This window comes from Lynx canadensis, chromosome A3 (genome assembly GCF_007474595.2).
Source record: "Lynx canadensis isolate LIC74 chromosome A3, mLynCan4.pri.v2, whole genome shotgun sequence".
NCBI classification, from domain to species: domain Eukaryota; kingdom Metazoa; phylum Chordata; class Mammalia; order Carnivora; family Felidae; genus Lynx; species Lynx canadensis.
The window spans coordinates 11,971,832-11,994,004 of NC_044305.1; the positions used below are offsets into that span (position 1 = coordinate 11,971,832).

The window sequence follows — 22,173 nt, forward strand, 5'->3', positions numbered from 1 at the left end:
AACTGGGTGTGCAAGAGGGGACGGGAAAGGGGCTCTCCAGGCCCAAAGGACAGCAAAGGAATCGTGCTGAGGGCTCTGCTGACTTCTCTTTTATAACAGGAAAATGAGAGGCTACAGAGGATCCAGAGAAGGAAGGTGTTAAAGAAAAGGTACTTAATGACACTTGCTCTAGACGGTAAGGCGGACTTTATCCAGGACATTGCGCTCCGTATAGGGACCACCGCGATGGGATCTTACCGCGGGGAGAGAGGTTGGACTCGACTCCCAGTACAGCACAGGCCAGTGGGAATTTACAGCCAAGGAGCAGGGTGACTTCAGTGGTTGGAAAATCACTAAGAGAAAACAGCACATTAAGGGGGATTCTGGGGGCGCCTGGGTGGCTCAGTCAGTTAAGCATCTGACCCTGGATTTTGGCTCAGGTCGTGTCATGGGATCGAGCCCCACATCAGGCTCCAGGCTGACAGCATGGAGTCTGCTTGGACTTCTGTCTTATCCTCTCTCTCTGCCCCTCCCCTGTTCACACTCTTTCAAAATAAAGTTTTTTTTAAATGGGGGAGGGGGGATTCTGGCTGAGTATCTGAACATTTGAGGGACTCTTCTTGGACACAAGAATGATTGTCCTTATTGTCCAAAGCAGGCCCTTAGTGGGGCATTAAGAAGGAGTCAGAGGAAGACTACTGCTAACTATATTAATGAGAACCATACGGTGTTCTGCACTGTGCGTGGGAGGCCTGAAGACCCTTGAAGTTCTGCCCCCGTTCCCTCTCCTGCCTCATGCATCTTCTCTTCACTTGCCCTACTCGAACCACGCTGGCCCAGCATGTTCCCACCTCAGGGCCTTTGCACTTGCTGTTCCCTCCACCTAGAATGCTTTTCCCGCTGATGGTCACATGCGCAGCTCCTCCTTATTCGAGTCTCCGCTCAAATGTCACCTCCACCGAGAGGCCCTACCTGACCACCTCAGGTAAAGTAAACACATCTCCTAGTCATTTCCCTTCCTACCAACCTGCTTAATTTTTTCGAAGCAGTTGGCATCACCCAGAATTGTCCTGTTGATCCTTTACTGTTCACCGTGTATCCTTTCCCTTTATAAGATGGTCAGCTCCACACAAGCTAGGATTTCTGCCTGCTTTGTTCGCTGCTGTATCTGGAACTTCAGGTGGTACCTGGCACATCACTGAACGAACGAATGGATGGATGGATGGATGGATGGATGGATGGATGGATGGACGGACCAATGAACAAGCGAGTTTAATCCTTATGAAAATCTGACCTTGTACATATAATTATTCCCTTTTTATAGATAAGGGAATGGAAGCTCAGAGAGGTGAAGTTTCTTGTGTAAACTTAATACAGCTGTGTAAGGGGCCCATGGGGAACATTGATTGTCCAGGGGCAGGACTTGAACCCAGACCTCACCAACTCCACTCTTTTCTTCAGTGGCCCTGCCAATGAATAGTAATAATAGCTTATTGTAACAGTGCCTGCATTAGAATGGTCTTACATTGAGCTCACGTCTTTCTTCCAGTTTAAAACAAGTAAGCAGCAAACATTCCCTGGACCCTTGCTACATGCAGGCACCACATGCATGCATCATCTCATTGAATCCTTAATGAAGTAGGAACTATGGTGATCTCCATTGCACAGATGAAGAAATTGAGGCTCAGAGAGGTTAAGCAACTTTTCCAAGGTTGCACACCTGGAAAATTGGGAAGCTGGGATTAAAATGCAGGTCCAAGTGCTTCACCGATACATTCTAGTGCCTCCCTCCTGCTGGACTTAGTTTATTCATTCGTTTTTCTATTCATTTATCATGCCTTCTTTCTGTGTTCGATAGATGAATGAAGACAGGGTTCACTGTAAAAGACAGGATGAAATTCAGAAAGTCAGATTACAGAGTCTTCCTGGTAATTTTGACCCTTTTAGTTAACTTTTTGTCTGATCTGATGAGACCATCATTGTCTTCAACCTCATGTTGTCAGTGCCCGATGGGCTCATACCAGGAGGGGTATCAGTTTAGCTCTTATCTTGATGCTTACCTGGGCTCACATCTCTAATACCTGCTCCAAGCTGTTGTTTCTTTACAAGGATCTTTGTAAGCCATTTGTCTTTGTCTGCAAGGACTGGTTTGCTTAAAAATGGAGAACAGAATCTGCACTCCAACTCAACTAGATGAATTAGCCAGAATACGCTAGATTATGCTGCAGTGATGAAGAAACACACCATCTCATGACTTGACACTTTGAAGTTTTGTTTCTCACTTGTGTGATTGCCACTAAGGATCCAGGAACCATGCAGCACAGCTCTCTTCCAAGTGGTGACTCAGGATCCGATAGCTGTCATCTCAACATGAGACCTCCATTCTTTTTTTTTAATTTTAGAGCGTGCATGCACAAGCAGGGGAAAGGAACGGGGCGGGGGGGGGGGAGAGGAGCAGAAGAGGGGGGAGAGAGAGAGACAGAACAAGAGAGGGAATCTTAAGCAGGCTCCACACTCAGCATACAGCCCAATGTGGGGCTCCATCCGTGCCCCTGGAATCATGACCTGAGCCAAAATCAAGAGTCAGACACTCGACTGACTGAGCCATCCAGGTGCCCAAGACCTCCATTCTTGCTGAGGACAGGAAGACAACCACATTCACTCACGCTCAGCCCAGAAGCGACCTACATCATCTCTGCACACAGCCCATGGGCCACAGCCTGCCACACCTTCTGCACAGAGAAAACAGAGCCTTCCGACGTGCCCGGGAAGAAGACGAGAGCCAGATACGAGTGAGTGCTAGAAGGTTCTTCCACCGCAGGCATATATACACTGCATTGCTGCAGTCAAAGATGTGAGGGTTTCTTTGCCAACCCGCTGAGCCAAGGTCTCCCTCGCCTCCTTCAGGGCACTTCTGTTTCCCCTACTGCTGTCTCATGTACAGAGTGACCAGGATGCCGGAGTTGATACGTGGACTCAATGTCAGTGAAACTGGATTTCTTATTTTCTTCCTTTTTTTTTAAATCTGCCTCTAATGTTATCATTTTTCATTAAATCTATCCCAGTTATTTTTATTATGAGAACACTCAGTGCGACATCGGCCCTCTTGTAAGTGTGCTTTGCGGTGTTGTTGACTCTGGGTGCAATGCTGGCTGGCAGGCGTCTAGGACTTCCTCACCAGGTGCCAGCCACTTCATCCCGCACCTCCCCAGTGCGTCACATTGCACACACCTGCATTGGAGGCCATCTCCTTAGCCTTCGTGAAGCATTTGATAGGTCTCAGAGCACTTACTTCCTCCCCATGAGGGAGGCAGGGTGTAGATCTCAGACCTCACTGTCAGGGGAGGGAATGACCTGTGTCATTTCTGGCCACGGGCAAGTGTGACTTCTCCATGCTATCCCTTCCCCTGCCTTGGCAAGAATGGAGGCCGCAGATTGAGAGGATAGAGCCACCGGTTCCCTGAGCCGCCGCTTGGAAAGGAGCTATGCCGGAGACCCAGCAGACTCTGAGTGGCTGTTCGGTGAGAAAGACCAGAGATGCGAAGACACTTGCCTCAGGATGCCCCGCCAGGATAGGTACGCATCCATTTAACCTCGGCGTGAATCTCTAGTGAGACTAAAATACTACATGAAAGAAGCACCTGGTGGCTCAGTCAGTTATGTGTCCAACTGCGCTCAGGTCGTGATCTCACGGCTTGTGAGCACGTGAGCTCTCTCTGCTGTCAGCATGGAGCCCGCTTCTGATCCTCTGTTTCCCTCTCTCTCTCCCCCGTGCTTTCTCTCTCTCTCTCTCTCTCTCAAAACTAAACATTAAAAAAAATGCTACATGAGAAAGATCTCTTGTTAAGCCACCCCACTGTCTCCTTCTAAATGTAAATTGGACATTAACCAGCAAATCTGGCTATTTTTGAGAGTGACCACTCATGGAACCATCATTCTGACATTAGCCAGAGTGGTGTCCAATCCCAGCATCCAGACTAATGTATTTAGCTTCCCTTAACACCCCCAGCTGCCCTGGCCAGGCTCTCAAACGTTACCCGCCCCGCTCCCCATCCTGCCAGATTCAGGGGGCAAGGGGACAGCTTTGTGGCTCAGCAGGACCCGTGGACACTATCCTTACCTAACATTTCCCGTTCTCTTCGTTTTTATTCAATACACTGCTCTCTGCAGCATGGATGGACTGATACCATTCATCACTGTTGAGACCGACGGTCCCTTCCTCAGTTCCGCTCGCCTTCAGCCCATACAGGGAATTGGCGATCACTCAGGCAGGAAGGACACTGCTCTGATCACGCTTCTCACTATCACCCCCTTCCTCTGCAGGGACCAGAGCCAGGTCTCCACCACCACCACCACCACCACCACCACCACCACCACCAGAGACATTGTCCTTCGATGGGCAGGAGGTTGTAACGTCACCAGCTCCCAGAATCCCTGCTTTGACAGGGCTCACGGGAGCTTAACTGACCGGTTAGGCGAAGGATGCCCAACCCAGAGAAGAGTCAGGTCACCTGGGGGAGATGGTTCAAGTGAGGACATGTTAAAAACTATAACCTGAACCCCAGGATTCTAGGGTAAGAAAGGTCCTCGTGTGTTAAAACAAAGAAGGGCTTTAGAGACTAGTAGATATGGTATGAAACGCTGCCTCAGCCACTTCCCTCGTTGTCACTTTGGATATTGTCTTTCCAAGCCTCAGTTTCCCCAATTATAAAATGGTGGCAAGGGCACAGCACAACCTGCAGGTGGGTTTTGGGATGAAATGCTTCTTCATTCCGTAAATACGGATCAGGAATGTATGGTGTGCTCTGAGGATTCGAGATTCAGAAAAATCAGACAAAACCCCTGCCCTTAAATTGTTTACGCTCTATAGAGGTGGACATTATTGTAAAATTGCAACTTGGACAGCATTATGAATAGAAGGACGTGTACTCAGAAAGCCTGTAATCAGGGATCTGATCTGAGCAAATCAGGGTCAGGGTTGGCTTCCTGGAGGAGGTGATGCCTGCGCTAAGAAGGATGACTAGGAGCTGACCAGACAGAGCGGAGGTAAAAGCATTCCAGACAGAAGAAACAGCATGGGCAAAGGCCCTGTGGCAAGAAGGATCATGAGAACCGTGAGGGACCAAAGGAAGACTCATGCACCTGAGGTGAAAGAGCAAAGGGGAGCGTGGTACAACATGAGGCTGGAGAGTTCAGCAGAGTATAGACTAAGTGATTGTAACAGGGAGACCTCAAAATACAGTGGCTTAAACAAGATAGATACTATAAGGTACACCAGGAGTTGGCAAACTTTTTCACTAAAGGGCCAGTCTAGGGCTGGGATTAGCTTCCGTCTCAGATCCAAGATAGTTGCTTCAGCTCTGCCCGTCACATCTGCCTCCCAGCCAGCAAGAAAGAGGACACAAAGACAGGCTTCATTTCTGCTCGTGTTCCATTGGCCAGACTTAGTCACATGACCACACTGAACTGCAAGGGAAGCTGGGAAATGTAGTCTTCATTCTGGGTAGCTTGTGTCTAGCTAAAACTTTATGACAATGGAAGAAGGGAAGAACAGAGATTGAGGACATCTAGTGGTCTTTGCCACAGTGAGCCAGAGTGTCTTTGGGGAAACCAGGAAGATGTCTGTTTGCAGGGGTCCAGTGGGAGGTGATGGTGGCTTGGGGCAGGGTGGTGGCTCACAGGTAGAGGGAATGGAACAGACCCAAAGACGTTTGTGAGCCAGAATTGACACAACTTGGTGGCGGATTGGATATGGGGACAAGGGGGACCCCTAGGTTCCTTTCTTGTGCAATTAGATGCAAATCTTGTCTGGAAAGTTCTTCATATACAGTAGCAAGTCATTAAGTGGTTACGATCTTCGATATTGTGTCAGTGGGTCTAGAACTACAAGCCCAACCCCTACAGTGACCTGACAGATAACAAAAGGAGTCAAGGGGCCTCTAGGGAAACTGGGGAGCCCATGCCCTGTCTAAAGGGGCAGCTGCTCCTTAGCTCCTGGCAGTGGTTGCTGTCGGGAATGCAGGGTGAGTGTAGGTATCATCTGATTTTCCAAGGGAATGCGAAAATCTAGATTTTTATGTGAAATCTTGCAATTTTGAAACTTAGGCAAATAAGTAAAAATAAATTTCTTAGCCCCAAGGCCTCTGGTTTATAATGCTTAGGATACCCCCAGCCAAGCCACTGTACCTTGCCTTTTCCACCTTTGTGACTCGGTTGCCCTCTGATGGCGAAGGCCGCTGTCGCTTGGCTCACCCCAAGGCCTCTGCCTTCCTCTTTTGTTGTCCAAGCACACGATCCCTGGATTCCCGTCCCTTTGTGCCCAGGAGCGCCACCTGCAGGCTTCTGATTCCAACTTCTTACCTATCCCCCACTGCCGGCCCCCACCAGCCGGGGAGGGGGGACAGACCATCAGCCTGCTCCCAATCCCTTTAATCGGATCTGCACCAGTGACCCTTCTAATTAAAACTCCCCGGCTGTAATCCCCCTTTAAAGCTGCGGAAGCGGAAGGGCCATAAAAGGAGCGAAAGGTTTGATGGTCCGGAAGCTGCCTCCTCCTGTGTCCTTGAAAACATCTTCAGGACACCCACGGACCAGATCTACCTCTCACGTGTTGTGTGGCCCTGGAAAAGTCACTTCATTTCCGGGCCTCCGTTTCATTCATCTGCTTGTTCATTCATTCGTCAACTATTTAGGGAGCACATACGCTGTGCCAGGCACTGTTTCAGGAACCAAGGCCACAGCAGTGGAGGACAGACTCAGCCTGGGTCCTCAGGAGCTGACATTCTTTGCAGGGCACAGAGGAGAAAACTCCAGCTCAGCAACGTCAGTGCTATGTGGGGCTTTGGAGGATGGACACACCCAACCCAGGCCTGGGGGTCAGAGCAGGCTCACTAGAGCAGTGGCCCCTGAGTTGGGGCCTCATGGGGCAGTAGGAATCAGCCAGGAGAAGTGGGGGAGGAAGAGCACTGAAGGCAGAGGGAACAGCATGGTGAGAATATCAACGTATGAGCAACCATGTGGGAAATTCAGAAAAATCTGGAGAGAGAGAAGAGAGGTAGTCAATATAAAAATCCAAATCTCTGTATCATTCCTCGTCAGTTCCTCCTGCCTCTCCAACCTCGTCTCCTCCAACTCTCCCTCCTACTCACTCAGTCCCACCTACACGGAGCTTCTTTCTATGGCTTGATCAGGCCAAACTCATTCCCACCTCAGGGCCTTTGCACATGCTATGCCTTCTGCCTGGCATGCTCAGATCTTTGAACGACGCACTGATCATCCTCAAGTCTAAGCAACCAGGATACCTCCCAAAATAGGTCTGCTCTGACTACCCAACCTCACGTGGACAGCCCTCCTTGCCTCTTCACTGATTCCCCCTGGTTTGTTTTTCTCAGTAACGTGTAGTACGTGACACTATCTGGCATCATCTTGTTCTTTCTGGGCCTATGGGTTATTTTGTCCACTTCTCCCTAGCGGCTCCTTGAGGCTACAGAAAATGGTCTTTCTTACCCGTGCTGCATCCCCAGCAACTAGCATAGCATTTGGTAAGTGCTCAGTAAACGCATGCCAACTATATGCAGAGAATTAGAACATTATCCAAGAGCTTGGAGAGCCGTTGCAGGGTTGACAGCAGGGCTATGGCTTGCTTGGATTTTTGCTTCTCTCCTGTGATCTATCAATATGACTGTGAACATCAAAAGCAATGGGATAGGGTGGCTCAGTGGAGCATCTGCCTTTTTTTTTTTTTTTTTTTTTTGAGAGAGAAGGCGCAAGTTAGCAAGGGGCAAAGAGAGAGGGAGAGAGAGAGAGAAGCGGGGCTCACCCGATATGGGGCTTGAGCCCACCTGATGTGGGGCTCAAGCTCACCCAAAATGGGGCTCCGACTCACAAACTGTGAGATCATGACCTGAGCCAAAGTTAGATGCTTAACCGACTGAGCCACCCAGGTGCCCTGAGCATCCAACTCTTGATCTTAGCTCAGGTCTTGATCTCAGGGTCATGAGTTCGAGCCCCACATTGGGCTCCACACTGGATGTGAAGCCTACTTTAAAAAAAACAAAAACAAAAACAGGGGTGCCCGGGTGGCTCAGTTGGTTAAGCGTCCAACTTCGGCTCGGGTCATGATCTCACGGTTTGTGAGTTCGAGCCCCGCATCGGGCTGTGTGCTGTCAGCTCAGAGCCTGGAACCTGCTTCAGATTCTGTGTCTCCCTCTCTCTCTCTCTGCCCCTCCCCCACTTGTGCTCTCTCTCTCAAAAATAAATGTAAAAAATTTTTTAAAATAAAAAAGGCAATGGGATACTCCTTATGGAAAGCAAAAATTTTATAACTTTACCAAGGCTTATTTTACATATCATATGATTCCCCCACTTCTGCTGTGCAGCTCAGTGATTTTTTTTTAGTGAATTTGCCAAGTTGTGCAGCCATCGCCCTTACCTCAGTGTTAGAGCACTTTTATCACCCAGTGACATCCCTCATGCCCATTGACAACGGTTAACCCATAGTCCCACCCTGGCAGCCACTAATTTGCTTTGTATCCCTATAGATTTGCCTTCTCTGGAGACTTTATTTAAATTGTTTTTAATGTTTATTTCTGAGAGAGAGAGCATGAGCAGGGGAGGGGCAGAGAGAGGGAGACACAGAATCTGAAACAGGCTCCAGGCTCTGAGCTGTCCGCACAGAGCCCGACGCGGGGCCCGAACTCACGGACCGTGAGATCATGACCTGAGCCGAAGTCGGCCGCTTAACCGACTGAGCCACCCAGGCGCCCCTGGATAATTTATTTAAATGGAACCAATCAGTATGTGGCCTTTTGTGTCTAGCTGCTTTCACTTAGCATCATGTTGTCAAGGTTCATCTGCCTTGTAGCAGGTGTCAGCACCTCGTCCCTTTTTCTGGATAAATACTATTCCACTGTGTGGATAGACCACGGCTTATCCAGTCATCAGGTGATGGACATTGGGTTCACTCCACTTTTTAATTTACGGATAATGTTGCTATGAACATGCTTGTGCATGAAGAAGTTTCCGCATAAGAGTGCGCTTACCGCAATGAGCACCGAGTAATGTATTAATGTATCGAGTCGTTGAATCGCTGTATTGTACACTGAAACTAAGAGAACTGTTGTATGTTAGCTATACTGGAGTTAAAATTAGAAGAAGTGTTTATGACGTTTGTTTTTTAAAAAAGGGTGGGGCAGCTTCCAAGCCCTGAACAGCTCTCGGCTTGCAGAGCCTCTGGTCACTGTACGGATTTGACCCCAGTGGGCTGTGTGACCATGAAAGGGTCCCTTCCCTCTCTGCTTGAGTCTCCCCATCTTTCCAGACAGGAGCCTGTGCCCTTTTATGCACAGATATTCTGTGCCTTGTTCACATTCCTGGAAGAGCAGGGGAATGTGTGCAGGAAATGATAAACAGTTTGTATTTATAGCTGCTGAGCCAAAGGTGGGCATCCCCGTGATCAGCCACCAGAGCCGACAATTAGGAGGAGGGCTTGGCTCCAGCACCCCCTGGGTCCCACCCTGAGGACTCCCGCTGCTGCTCTCTTCCCCCGAGAGAGCCCAAGCCTCCTCCCCCATTTTGGTGCAGACAGGTGGGTTCCAGGATCCAGAATCTCCTCACAGGGAGGGAATTTGAGGACTGCCTCCAAGTCCCTTGTCCCGGCTTTTGCCTTTGCTCCCCGGGTTCCTGGAGTCCTGCCCAAACCTGATTGGGCTCAGATCCCAGGCAAACAGGGCTGGAGATGCAGAGGCCCAGACAGAGTTCTGAGCAAAACCTGGGAGGGCTCTGGGTGTTGGCCGGTCCCCCCATCCCTGGGGTCCATCCGGAGACTGGGTCAAAACTGTCTGGGTTTGAGACCAGAGCCCAAGCTTGTAGGATGTCTGCTGCCTTAGCCGGGCACTGGGGTCCACAGACCTAAGCAACCAGTCCAGGGGCTGGGGGTGGGGGCGATGATAAACTACCCAGATAATAACTTAGTAACATAATGTGTATTAAGTGGCTGTTATGTGGTAAGTGCTCAATTGCTTCCATCTCCATTCTAGACACAAGGAAATGGAGGTTCCGAGAGGGGAAATGATTTGTCCAACCAGCTCATAAATAAGTGTAAGGCTGGGGATAATAGCAACAAAAGCTGAGAATTCACTGAATTCTCATTGCAGCCTTGCCCTGGACACCTCCTCTCCGACCCCTCAGTCTTACAGATAAGGAAACTGAGGCACAGAAGGTTCAACACCCATTTGGAAGTTCCCCAGCCACTTCCTGGCTGGGGAAGTGTGGCCCTGACTCTAAAGGCTTCAGTGGGTTCAGGAAAGAAAACTGTCTTGTGAGCAGGGCCAGGAGAGGGTGCAGAGAAAGACCCTGCATGCTGCCTTCGGGGAAGGAGGCTTGAGGTGCTCTGACCTTCCCAACACAGCCCTGAGCAGCAGGCAGGACCCAGTGAGGCCTCCGCCCCCTTTTCTTCTTTTCTAGGCATCCTGAGGCTGAGAGAAGGGACGGGGAGGGCGCATTCTCAGGTACAAAGGTGGTGCCCGCCTTAAAATAACAAGCCCTAAGGACTGTACATAATATGCCGGGTGCATAATTCATGCGTCTGTCAGCAGAACAGCAATTATGTGGGCCTTCCCTGGAGTTGTCTAGGGGTTAGAAACTGGCTCGGGCTTCCCTTGCCAGCCTCTGGGGGAAATGGGACCTCCCAGCTGTTAAAGGAACAGGCTCCCCAGGAATCGGGAATCAGCTCCTTTCCTGCAGGCTCCCTCCTGGCTGGGGGGTCAGCGCCTAGAACCGCAGCCTGCCGGGCTCAGCCCAAGACCCTGGCTGGCCGTCCCCACAGAGTCAGGCCCACCTGTGCTGGTAACTCTACGTGCATAATCTCCTTGTCCCCCACTCTACAATTTATAAGGGGCCGGCTACCAGTATTCCCCAGGGTTTCTCAACCTTGGTACTATCGACATTTCGAGCCAGGTAATTCTTCATTGTGAGGCTGTCCCGTGCGAAGTAGGATGTTCAGTAGTGGCATCTTCCTCCCCCAAGTTGCGACAACCAAAAATTTCTGTGGAGTTTGCCAAATATCCCCTGGGAGGGGGGTCAAAATCATCCCCAGTCATGAATGACTAGAATATCCCCATTTTACACATTTGAAAACTGAGGCAGGCAAAGTTTCAATGCCAAGGCCACCCAGCTGGGTTCTACCTCTAGGACCCACGCTCCTAACTCAGTGCAGGAGTTGCCAAAGTCTGCTGCCCAAATGCTTTATTCCAATAAGCACATATTTGTGTTAATGAATGTTTAACATCCCTTTCCCTGGCACCCAAACTCAGCATCTTTGCAAATGTCATTTCTCAGGACGAGACTAAAATAGAACAGAGAAGGTGAGCCGTGTTTGTTGTTGTTGTTGTTGTTTTACTACTGAGTAAAGAGTACAGGCAGCAAAAGGACACATACAGTAGGACGTCAGTCCTGAGCAAGACACAGTACCAATTTGTGAGGGCCATCTACCTCTGCATTAAAAACTACAGATGGGGCACCTGCATGGCTTGGTCGCTGAAGCATCCGACTCTTGGTTTCGGCTCAGGTTGTGATCTCACGGTTCGTGGGTTTGAGCCCCACATTGGTTCTGCACTGTCACTGTGGAGCCTGCTTGGAATTCTCTTTCTACCTCTCCCTCTGCTCCTCCCCTGCTCAAGTTCTCTCTCTTAAAAAAAAAAAAAACAACAAAAAACTCTGGGGCGCCTGGGTGGCTCAGTCGGTTAAGCGTCCGACTTCAGCTCAGGTCACCATCTCGCGGTCCACGAGTTCAAGCCCCGCGTCGGGCTCTGGGCTGATGGCTCGGAGCCTGGAGCCTGTTTCCGATTCTGTGTCTCCCTCTCTCTCTGCTCCTCCCCTGTTCATGCTGTGTCTCTGTCTCAAAAATAAATAAACGTTAAAAAAAAAATTAAAAAAAAACTCTACAGAAAAGACAAGGGAGGAGAAAAATTTCTGGTTACCCACAGGGTGGGGAAGGACCTGTGAGAAGTGTCAACATTTCTGTTGTGTACCCTGTTTCTTCGCCTGGGTGGTGGGTTCGTGGGTGTTCTTTTGATTATGGTTCGGAAATATATATAAACTTGACCTACTTTTGTGTATCGGATATTTCTTTTTATAAAGTGATTACAGAATTTTACTTTTCCGGTGAGTGCAAATCAAGGTATTAACACTCAAAAGCTTTTGTTTAAAAGACACAGGGTACTTGGGGGGGACACCTGGCGTGGCTCAGTCGGTTAAGTGTCCGACTTCGGCTCAGGTCATGATCTCACAGTTCATGAGTTCGTGCCCCGCATGGGGTTCTCTGCTGTCAGCATACAGCCTGCTTGGGATCCTCTGTCTCCTCTTTCTGCCTGTCCCATGCTCATACTCTCTCTCTCTCCCTCTCTCTCTCTCAAAGATTAAAAAAAAACATTAAAAATAAATAAAATAAAAAATAAAAGACACAGAATACGTTGAACATGAGTACAGCAAAAAAAAAAAAAAAAAACCAGGAAGTTGATAGAGCACCTGAGGTTGGAGAAATGCATAACACATCCTTTCGGCATCTGGGCTGGTGGAGAAAGAGCTTTCTTGCTGCTCATGGTGCCCCCAGTGCCTAGCAAAGTGCTTCACATGTTGTACATGATCAATAAATAGTAGCCAGATTGACAACTGAATTCTGGTCCTGTTCCTTCCGCGTGTCACTCTGTGAACTTGGACTAGCCCCTGCCCTGGGCTAGGTGCTAGGAGTGTGAGGGGTGCAGAGACAAAGCTCTGAACCCATCCCTCGTCCCCCCGGAAGCTCACGGATTCTGGGCAGTGATGAACACACACGCCTCTGTAATGGGATGTGTTGTAAAAGCACGCAAGGGAAGGCGAAGTGGTGAGGGACCCTGAAGGACGGAGCGGCCAGTCCCACCAGGAATGACCTCTACAGAGAGGGGTCACGTGGGCTGGGTTTTTAAAGATGGATGGGAGTTCACTGAACAGAGAAGAAGGGACACAGACATGCGGGATCAGCCAAAAATGGCGTGTGGCCAGAGAAGTGTGACGTTTGGGAACCTGTGGCAGGAGAGACCCAAAGAGAGGGGTCGAAGTAGAAATGTAGGCTTGATCACCTTGTGTTGTGCGTGAGGACTGATTGCAAAGGATGGAAAACTCTCACACGCAAGCAGCAGTGGCATTTGCTCACAGGATATAACAGGACATTTGGGGACAGGGCAGGAAACAAAGGCCAGCTGAGCCACGCGGAGCCTGGGTGGTCTCAGCTGACGGCATGTTGTGGGGTGAGGGCTGAGAGGTCGCCCCCACGAAGATAGCGGGTGTTTATCAGACACTCCCCGTGTGCTGCTGGAAGCTGTCCTAAGCACTTTGCACACGTTAACGCCTTGACTTTTCATAGCAGCTCTCTGAAATAGACACTGTATTTGCCCTCCCATTTTGCAGATGAAGAAACTGAGGCTTAGGATAAACACCTGGCTCCAGGTAAGGAAGTGGCAGAGCTGGGATTTAAACCCAAAACAACCTGACACCAGAGTCCAAGCTCTTAAATTGTTGCTCCTCACGCTGTCTTTCAAACTTGCTGTGTCCTCACTGCTAACCCCTCGGGCTAGAATAGTTAGCTTGAAATCATTGCGGTCTCCGGGCTTTGGTTTTGAATGGATTCAAAAAAACAAAAATGGATTTGAATAAATGATCTTTTTAGCTCAAACAACCAGTCATTAAGTGGCAAGTGAGATGTGACAGTGCCCTTGAACTGTTGAGGAGCACCCCGCAGAGTCAGGGTGTTAGGATGATCATCCTACTGGAGGTCGGTAACTAAATCCCGCTCTCTTCTCCTTGCAGATCCTTGCCATCATTTCCATCATGTTCATTGTCCTCTCCACCATTGCCCTGTCGCTCAACACGCTGCCCGAGCTGCAGAGCCTTGATGAGTTTGGCCAGACCACAGACAACCCCCAGCTGGCTCACGTGGAGGCCGTGTGCATCGCGTGGTTCACCATGGAGTACCTGCTGCGGTTCCTCTCCTCACCCAAGAAGTGGAAGTTCTTCAAGGGCCCACTCAACGCCATTGACTTGTTGGCCATCTTGCCCTACTATGTCACCATCTTCCTCACCGAATCCAACAAGAGCGTGCTGCAGTTCCAGAATGTCCGCCGCGTGGTCCAGATCTTCCGCATCATGCGTATCCTCCGCATCCTCAAGCTCGCACGCCACTCCACCGGCCTCCAGTCCTTGGGCTTCACCCTGCGAAGGAGCTACAATGAGCTGGGCTTGCTCATCCTTTTCCTCGCCATGGGCATCATGATCTTCTCCAGCCTTGTCTTCTTTGCCGAGAAGGACGAGGATGACACCAAGTTCAAAAGCATCCCGGCCTCTTTCTGGTGGGCCACCATCACCATGACGACGGTTGGGTATGGAGACATCTACCCCAAGACTCTCCTGGGGAAGATTGTCGGAGGACTCTGCTGCATTGCAGGTGTCCTGGTGATTGCTCTTCCCATCCCGATCATTGTCAATAACTTCTCTGAGTTCTACAAGGAGCAGAAGAGGCAGGAGAAAGCAATCAAGCGGAGAGAGGCTCTGGAGAGAGCCAAGAGGAATGGCAGCATTGTCTCCATGAACATGAAAGATGCTTTCGCCCGGAGCATCGAGATGATGGACATCGTGGTAGAGAAAAATGGAGAAAATATGAGTAAGAAGGACAAAGTACAAGATAATCACTTGTCTCCCAACAAATGGAAATGGACAAAGAGGACACTATCTGAAACTAGCTCAAGTAAGTCCTTTGAAACCAAGGAGCAGGGGTCCCCTGAGAAGGCCAGATCATCTTCCAGTCCTCAGCACCTGAACGTCCAGCAGTTGGAAGACATGTACAATAAGATGGCCAAGACCCAATCTCAACCCATCCTCAATACCAAGGAGTCAACAACACAGAGCAAACCAAAGGAAGAACTTGAAATGGAGAGTATCCCCAGCCCTGTAGCCCCTCTGCCCACTCGTACAGAAGGGGTCATCGACATGCGAAGCATGTCGAGCATCGATAGCTTCATTAGCTGTGCCACAGACTTCCCCGAAGCCACCAGATTCTCCCACAGCCCTTTGGCCTCACTCCCCAGCAAGACTGGGGGTAGCATGGCCCCAGAGGTGGGCTGGCGGGGAGCTCTGGGTGCCAGTGGTGGGAGATTTGTGGAGGCCAACCCCACCCCTGATGCCAGCCAATGCTCTTCTTTCTTCATTGAGAGCCCCAAGAGTTCTATGAAGACGAATAACCCCCTGAAGCTACGAGCACTTAAAGTCAACTTCATGGAGGGTGACCCCAGTCCACTAGTCCCCGTTCTGGGGATGTACCATGACCCTCTTAGGAACCGGGGGGGTACAGCTGCTGTCGCTGGGCTAGAGTGTGCCACACTCTTGGACAGGCCTGTACTGAGCCCAGAGTCCTCCATCTATACCACAGCAAGTGCTAGGACACCCCCCCGGTCGCCTGAGAAACACACAGCAATAGCATTCAACTTCGAAGCAGGTATCCACCAGTACATTGATGCGGACACAGACGATGAGGGGCAGGTTCTCTACAGTGTAGATTCCAGCCCTCCCAAGAGCGTGCATGTGAGCACCAGTCCCAAGTTCAGCGTCGGGACAAGATCAGAGAAGAACCACTTTGAAAGCTCCCCCTTACCCACCTCCCCTAAGTTCTTAAGGCAGAACTGTATTTACTCGACAGAAGCATTGACTGGAAAAGGCCCCAGTGGTCAGGAAAAGTGCAAACTCGAGAACCACATCTCCCCCGACGTCCGCGTGTTGCCAGGGGGAGGAGCCCACGGAAGCACACGGGATCAGAGCCTCTGAGCTACCCTACCTGCAGCAGAGACTTGTGGCAAGACCCAAGAGGCGTGCTGTTCGGCTGACCTGCCGCAGAGCTTTTCCGCACGAACTCAGACAGACAGGCTCTGCAGAGCCCCCAGGCAGAAGAGAGACTCCAGAGGAGGCTCCCTAGGGCCTGGAGAGCCATGACAGGTACAGCAGGATGAAGTGGGCCAAGCCACAGGTTATGGCGTCTCCTTGTAACAACTCTGCTGCCCTCTTTGGGAGATGACATGGGCAGAACTCATAGCCACCACTACCACATGCTAGACCTCACCAAGACTACCTAGTCCCCGCTTTTCTGTCACGGCTCTCCATCGCAGCCTCAGGGGGCAACATCTCCATCCCTTGGGCTTCGGCTGGAGACGGACGCTGGACAACAACAAGTGGCCGGGTTGACCAATTTCGTTTTGGGCATTGCCCAGCCACCTCTAGGAACTCCTGTCCATCGCCTCCTGGATGGATCCCACTGTCAGAAGGCTGCAGAGGATGCTTGTGTCGTGGGGAAATTTCTGCGCCATAAACCACGGTCCCAGCGCAAAACCCTTCCTCAGATGTCTTCATCGACTTCAGTGTTCCGTAGTACCTGAGATTTTATTTTGAGATATCATCAGGGTGAGTTGCACCACTTGTTCCCGATTCTAATTGCCCCCCGGCAACGTGGGAAGGGTTCAGACGGCAGGCACTCAGCCAACAGTGTGAACTGTGAACATTGCTTTAGGGTTGTATAAGGAAAACCCTCTCTGTACATCACTAGCATAGACTCAAAAGATATGCAAGAGTCAAATATGCAAAAGAAATAGCTTATTCAAAGAGACTGTATGTTACCGAAGAACAGAATAAAATCTGATTTTTTTTTTTTACCTACAAAAATGGAAAAAAAAAAAAAATCCCCAATTGAAATGCCCAGTTCAGACTTTTGAATACTTCCTGTGGCAGCAGGGAAAGCATCTACTATGATAGAAATTCTTTTTTGTTTCCTGTGGTATTCAAGTTTAAAAAAAAAAAAAAAGTTAAAATAAAAAGCACTTTATGTTTTTCAAAAATAGGTTCTACCAGGGACAGTGTCAACATCTTGCACTTTAAAACAAGCACTATTTCCCGTGGGCCACTTTTTGGGACTACAGTTGGGCTGTTAACTACATGCCTGTGTCAGGCCACGGTGGGTGATGTGCGGGTATTGCTGTCCGCCATGTTGAAGTCTGTGGGCTCCTTCCCTGTCCCTCTGAAGCTTCCTGTTGGCCCCCTTGCGAGGAAGGGTACTTGAGCCCTGGAGTGGGGCCTCTCACAGAGTCCCGTGTGCAGGAGACACGCGCATCTCGGAAGAACACAGTAGGCGGTGGGCACTGGGTGTTTACTCTGTTCTCTTTCTCGTCAACCAGCTGTTGGTATGTTTTCAGTGTCACTGTCTGTACTAAAACTCAGCTCTCCTTTCTGCAGCCATCAATGCAGCTAGTACAGACAAAAGCAATAAGTATTTGTGTGCGTTGTGAGTGGTTCCGGTGTATTTCTTGGTGTTGGTCTCCCTGTCCTAGTTCGACGACCTGGCGTTGGCCTGCCTGATTTGGGTCCAGTAAGGACGGTGGTGTTGGCCGTTCCTCAGTTCAGACACATTGGGTTGAGCCACCGGTTAGCATGATGCCCTGCTGTTGGCCCATCTGTCAGTCAAGATGACGTATCTGCCTGTCTTTAGTACAACGGACCGATGTGTTTCCCTAAATACAACGTGGATGGACGATGTCCCAAGTACAGTAGTGTAGATCTGCCGGTCCACAACACGGTGACAGGCACACGTCTTCCTGATGGAACAAACATGGTGTGGGTCTCCTGTTCCTCATACAATGTGTCATTGGTCTGCCTGTGAGTGTGATGGCATGAGCCACCTGTCAGTACACAAATAATCAGTCATTCTGCCTGCCCTCTGCACAATGGCATGCGGTTGGACCACCTGTCACAGGTGTCCACAGGAGTCATCCCACCGCCCTTAAAAACACCTGTGCTCTGCTGAATATGTACCTGGTTCCTACTGCTTCTCAGTGTCTCCGGGGACTGTGGATCCTTCCAAGAGGGTGCAGTCCTGTTCTTTGCTGTGTTAACAAAGGCTACGATGCCGATGCCGAAGTATCTTGCCACTCTGAGGTATCTTCAGAGCATCCTCGCAGCCACTGCAAAGGGACTTAAGGGGCAGGGAAAGTGTGAGGTCATCCTGTGCTGGTAGCACCAGAGAGAGAGGAAGCAGCCACGCCCCCAAGCGCTTTGCCGGGCACACAGCGCGGGCTGGGGGCCTACTGAGGAGCGGCCGACGGACAGTCCTCCCTGGCCCATCTCATCTCACCTGCCTCTTCTTTGTTTTCATGACCATTTACGTCGGCCATCAGCACAAACGTGAAAATTCAGGGAAAACAAATGCTTTTTGATAAAAGTAAATAGTTGTGATTTCCGATTCCGATATTTTTAGAGCTGATGCTATCTGTAAAAATTAGTAACAATAGTAATATAGTCTATTTTACATATCAGGAAAGTGAACATGTTTAAATATAGCCATATACAGCGAGAAGGAACTTACCACCCCTTCTTCAAATCAAGGCATTTCATTTGTTGGTTGAAGCCGATGAGAAGTGTACAGATTGGATGTGATTTTTTTTTCTTTCTTTTTCTTTTTTTTTAACTAATAACCAATTGGTGCAACTCTCCTTGTAACCAAAGGCCCTTTCTGCCTTGTGTGGTCACACAGGACCTGGCCCTTCCTTCCCTGTGTAGTTTGTCTGACCTTAAAGTAGCATTTTATGGAGTCACTTTTGAAGGACGAATTCAGAAGTATCATTAAGAACCTACCTTTTCAGGCTTACTAGCCAGAGTCCTATAGAGTTCTTATAGAAACAGAATAATTGAAACTCAGCATATACTATGCTTAGAAAGTATTGCATTATGTTTTGTTTTTTTTTTTTTTCCTTTTACTTGTGTATGTATTGTGGGAATATAGCTCTTCCCCTGTGCCCAATTCAAAATAGAGTATTGTAAGTTTTCCCAGGCCCCACCTGCCAAAAAGGAGCATACCCCGATTTTTAATGCGTGTACACCCTACCTGTACCTGTGTATATGCACTGGGAAATCTACCTAAGAGTCTCCACTGAGAAGCTGACCTTGACAGACAGGTCCTCACGGAAGAGAGGAAGGCATGGTCTGGAGGCAAATACCACTTTACCTTGGTGATCCATATTGCACCCATTCCTGAACCAACAAAAATGGGGCGTGGGGGGGGGGGAGGAAAAAAACAAGTCAACCCAAAGAAACCAAGCTAGGGGCTCGCGCGGGTGGATGCCTGGTCCCTTTGGCGAACTCCGTGAAATTCGCCGAGAACCCAGCCGAACTTGGCTTCCAACTTCCGCCATTATCAGTAAGGGCTAGGGACCAGGCGGCTGTGTGTCCCGATCACACAGGGGAGTCTGCGACCTGCAGAGGGAGGAGGGCCAGCTCTGGAGGAGTCGGTTTTTTCACTTTTTTTTTTTTTTTTTTATCTTTGGGTAAAAAAAAAGAAAAAAAACAGGGCTTTGGTGCAGTAGATTTCTCAGTGCCTTCTTTAGGAATTTTATCTTAAGCACACTTAACGGGGAAAGAAAGAAGAGGAGAGGACATTTGTTCCCGTGAAGGCCCTTTCTCTAAAAGCACTGGGGATCAAGAAGAAAGAAGAAGACGGAGAATGGCAAAATCCTGAGGAGACCACTTCCTTTCAACTCACCCGGCTTGACCCCCACCCCACCCCCCCACCCCCGCCCCCAAAGTGCTGGTGACCACAAACTTGGCCAAACTGACTCCCAGCTCTCCTCCACCGCCTCTTGGTGACTAGCTTCAGCCCTGCCCTCTCTCCTAATAAGATCCCCTTTTCTGAGGAGAAAAAGAAACAGTATTCTCTTCTGTAAAACTGTGACGTATTCATGTTTGTAACTATCGTACGTTTCTGTCTTGCTCCAAGTCATGGCTGGAGTGTCTAGTCTATGGACAAGGGGAAATTCAAACTGCATCGCGGACAAGGGTCACTGGAGCCAGGTCTCTCTCTCTCTCTCCCCGTCTCTCTCCTCCTCCCCCCCCCCCCTCGCTTCTTAGTTCTCTGCTAACTAGCCCCAAGTAACATAACCCCAGGCTTCAGCCTCCAGTTAGGTAACTTGGAATCGGAGGAGAGCCAGGCAAACCGCCTCGAGGGCATGATCCTTTTTGGGAAATGGCTCTTCCTGTGGCGAGAGGAAGGAGAGGTCCCCTCCGCCACCCCCACCCGGACAGTGGAGAGCCTCCAGCCCTGAGTTACAGTTTCCCGTTTGTCACCACGCACATGACCGCATCCAAATGCTCTCGCTCAGCCAGGGGGACCCAGACCAGCCTGGCTACGCCCAGAAATAAAAAAGTTACCTCTGCATTTTCTGTGGAAGTGTCTGACGCGGGTCTACATCGTAGGATATCCATGTGTCTCAGAGTAGCCTCTTTTTCTGTTCAGATAAAAAGTATATAGGTACATAGGTGTTTTTAGCCAATTTGTAATAGGGCCGCTTCGTCTCATGGCTACTTTTGTAATCCAGAATAATGTCTTAGGAGTTTTATTGTTGGGTCATCACCACAGCTGATACTCTCTGGTCTTTTTCATTTCCTCCCATTGCCCCTTGGGCTTGCTTTCTTTTCTTCCTTTTGATTCTGACTTTCTGGGGATAGGGAAAGACTTGGGGTTCTGACCTGCTCACGCAGGCGTTTCCTGACACTTGGCCTAGAGTCTGTGGACACTGTTACTTCCCTCGTTCCGTGTGTTTCTTCTGTTCTTAACAATCCTGGGCCTGGATGCAGGAGTGAGACCAGGAGAAGCAGGGCCGTGGATGGCCCTCAAGATCGGGATAGAATGTGGGCTGGTTCAGCTCATTCTCCCCCACCCTGCTGGCACTTGGAAGAGACTGAATTTTCTCATCCCCAGAGATCTTGGAACCAAAAATCTCTTGCAAGCAAACTTCCTGCTGGGGTCCAGGATACACCTAAGCCCCTCTCAGCTGGTCTGTTGCAACACCCCTGCTCCCTTGTAACATCAGTTGGATCCGAAGGCCAGAGCATTTTCAGGTTCTTGCAAACCTCGGAGAACATGCTGGGGCCTCAGATCTCATGAACTTGTTACCAGGTCCTCATTTTAATCCATTTCCAACAGCCTCACCAAAAAGCAATAGACAAGCCTGCAGCCGAACCCTGAGAAGACATGTCCCCCAGAACCTGCCAGCGCATCCGCCCTCCCCTTCCCAGCCGCCTGGCTCCCTAGCACCTGAGACGTGTGGCAAGGGCAGTGGTGTTTCTCCAGTTCCCACCTATCCAGGCCCCCGGGGAGTTTCTGGAGTGTCCTGATGAATCCCCCCCAAGCAGCTTCCAGCCTCAGGTGGGCAGAGGACATCTCAGGAAGCAGGATCTTCAGCAGAAAGTGATTCTCCACTCTTCAACTCCTACAGGAGATTGAAGAAAACCCAGATAATCTTCAGCTTCCGTTCATTTAGGTGTTCATACCCCCACCTGCCTCACTGTTGGCTTCAGGACTCTGGCCTCTGGCCAGATCAGAGATTTGAGCCGAATCTGGACCCCCATGGCAGTGAACCATCCCTTTGGATAAACCCCAAGAGGAAACCAATCGAAGGACAAATGTATTATTCTGGACTATGACCCTAATCGGAGTTTTGCTACCCCCAAAAGTTCCTGGTAATCTGGTTTGGACCAGAGCCAAATAAAACAGACGAGATTTTTAAAAACTTTTGCACAAGAACAAAACAAAATTGTCTCCTAGTAGTTTGCTAGGTTTGATGCCCAGATAAGCAAACAGTCTAGCCTGTGGCTGTTTTCATCTAGAGAGAGATTGTGTCATTTGGGCTTCCCTCCACTGCCCCTGGTTTTGTCTTAACCTGGAATTTCTCCTGGACTTCCCCAAATGCCAACCTGATGAAATGGATTTGGAAGGGGCTCTGGTGAATCCAGCGGTCCCTCATCTTTTTCTTCCCTCCGATTCTAACTCTCCATTCTTCTCTGCGGAGATCCCGAAAAGATCTTCTAAGGGCTGGCCAGGATGGGGAGGGAGGGGGGCAGTTCTCCTGAAGAAGACGTCATCTGCCTGCAGGATGGCTGCGAGCGAGCCTCTGAGTGAAGCCTCTCTCTTGAGTGAGAGGAACAAGGTGGTCAGTTTCAGCTCAAGTTAAGAAAGTGCTTCCCGCAGGTGGGGCTGCCTCACCATGGAAGTCGGTGCCGTGTTGGGGGATGAGCTGATGAAAAGAGGCTATAGATCATGCACAAAATGGATGTTGCAGAGAGCCTCGCTTTGCA

At 49.8% G+C, this 22,173-nt stretch overlaps 1 protein-coding gene across 1 annotated transcript in view; it reads left to right on the plus strand.

Annotated features, from left to right (window-relative positions):
• Positions 1–17,627, plus strand: part of KCNB1 (potassium voltage-gated channel subfamily B member 1) — a 91,227-nt gene extending 73,600 nt beyond the window's left edge. Inside the window, exon 2 of the mRNA XM_030309433.1 lies at positions 13,822–17,627. Within this exon, the coding sequence (XP_030165293.1) occupies positions 13,822–15,828 (2,007 nt within the window). The 3' untranslated portion in view covers positions 15,829–17,627. The remainder of the gene's footprint in view (positions 1–13,821) is intronic.
• Positions 17,628–22,173: the final 4,546 nt, after the last annotated feature.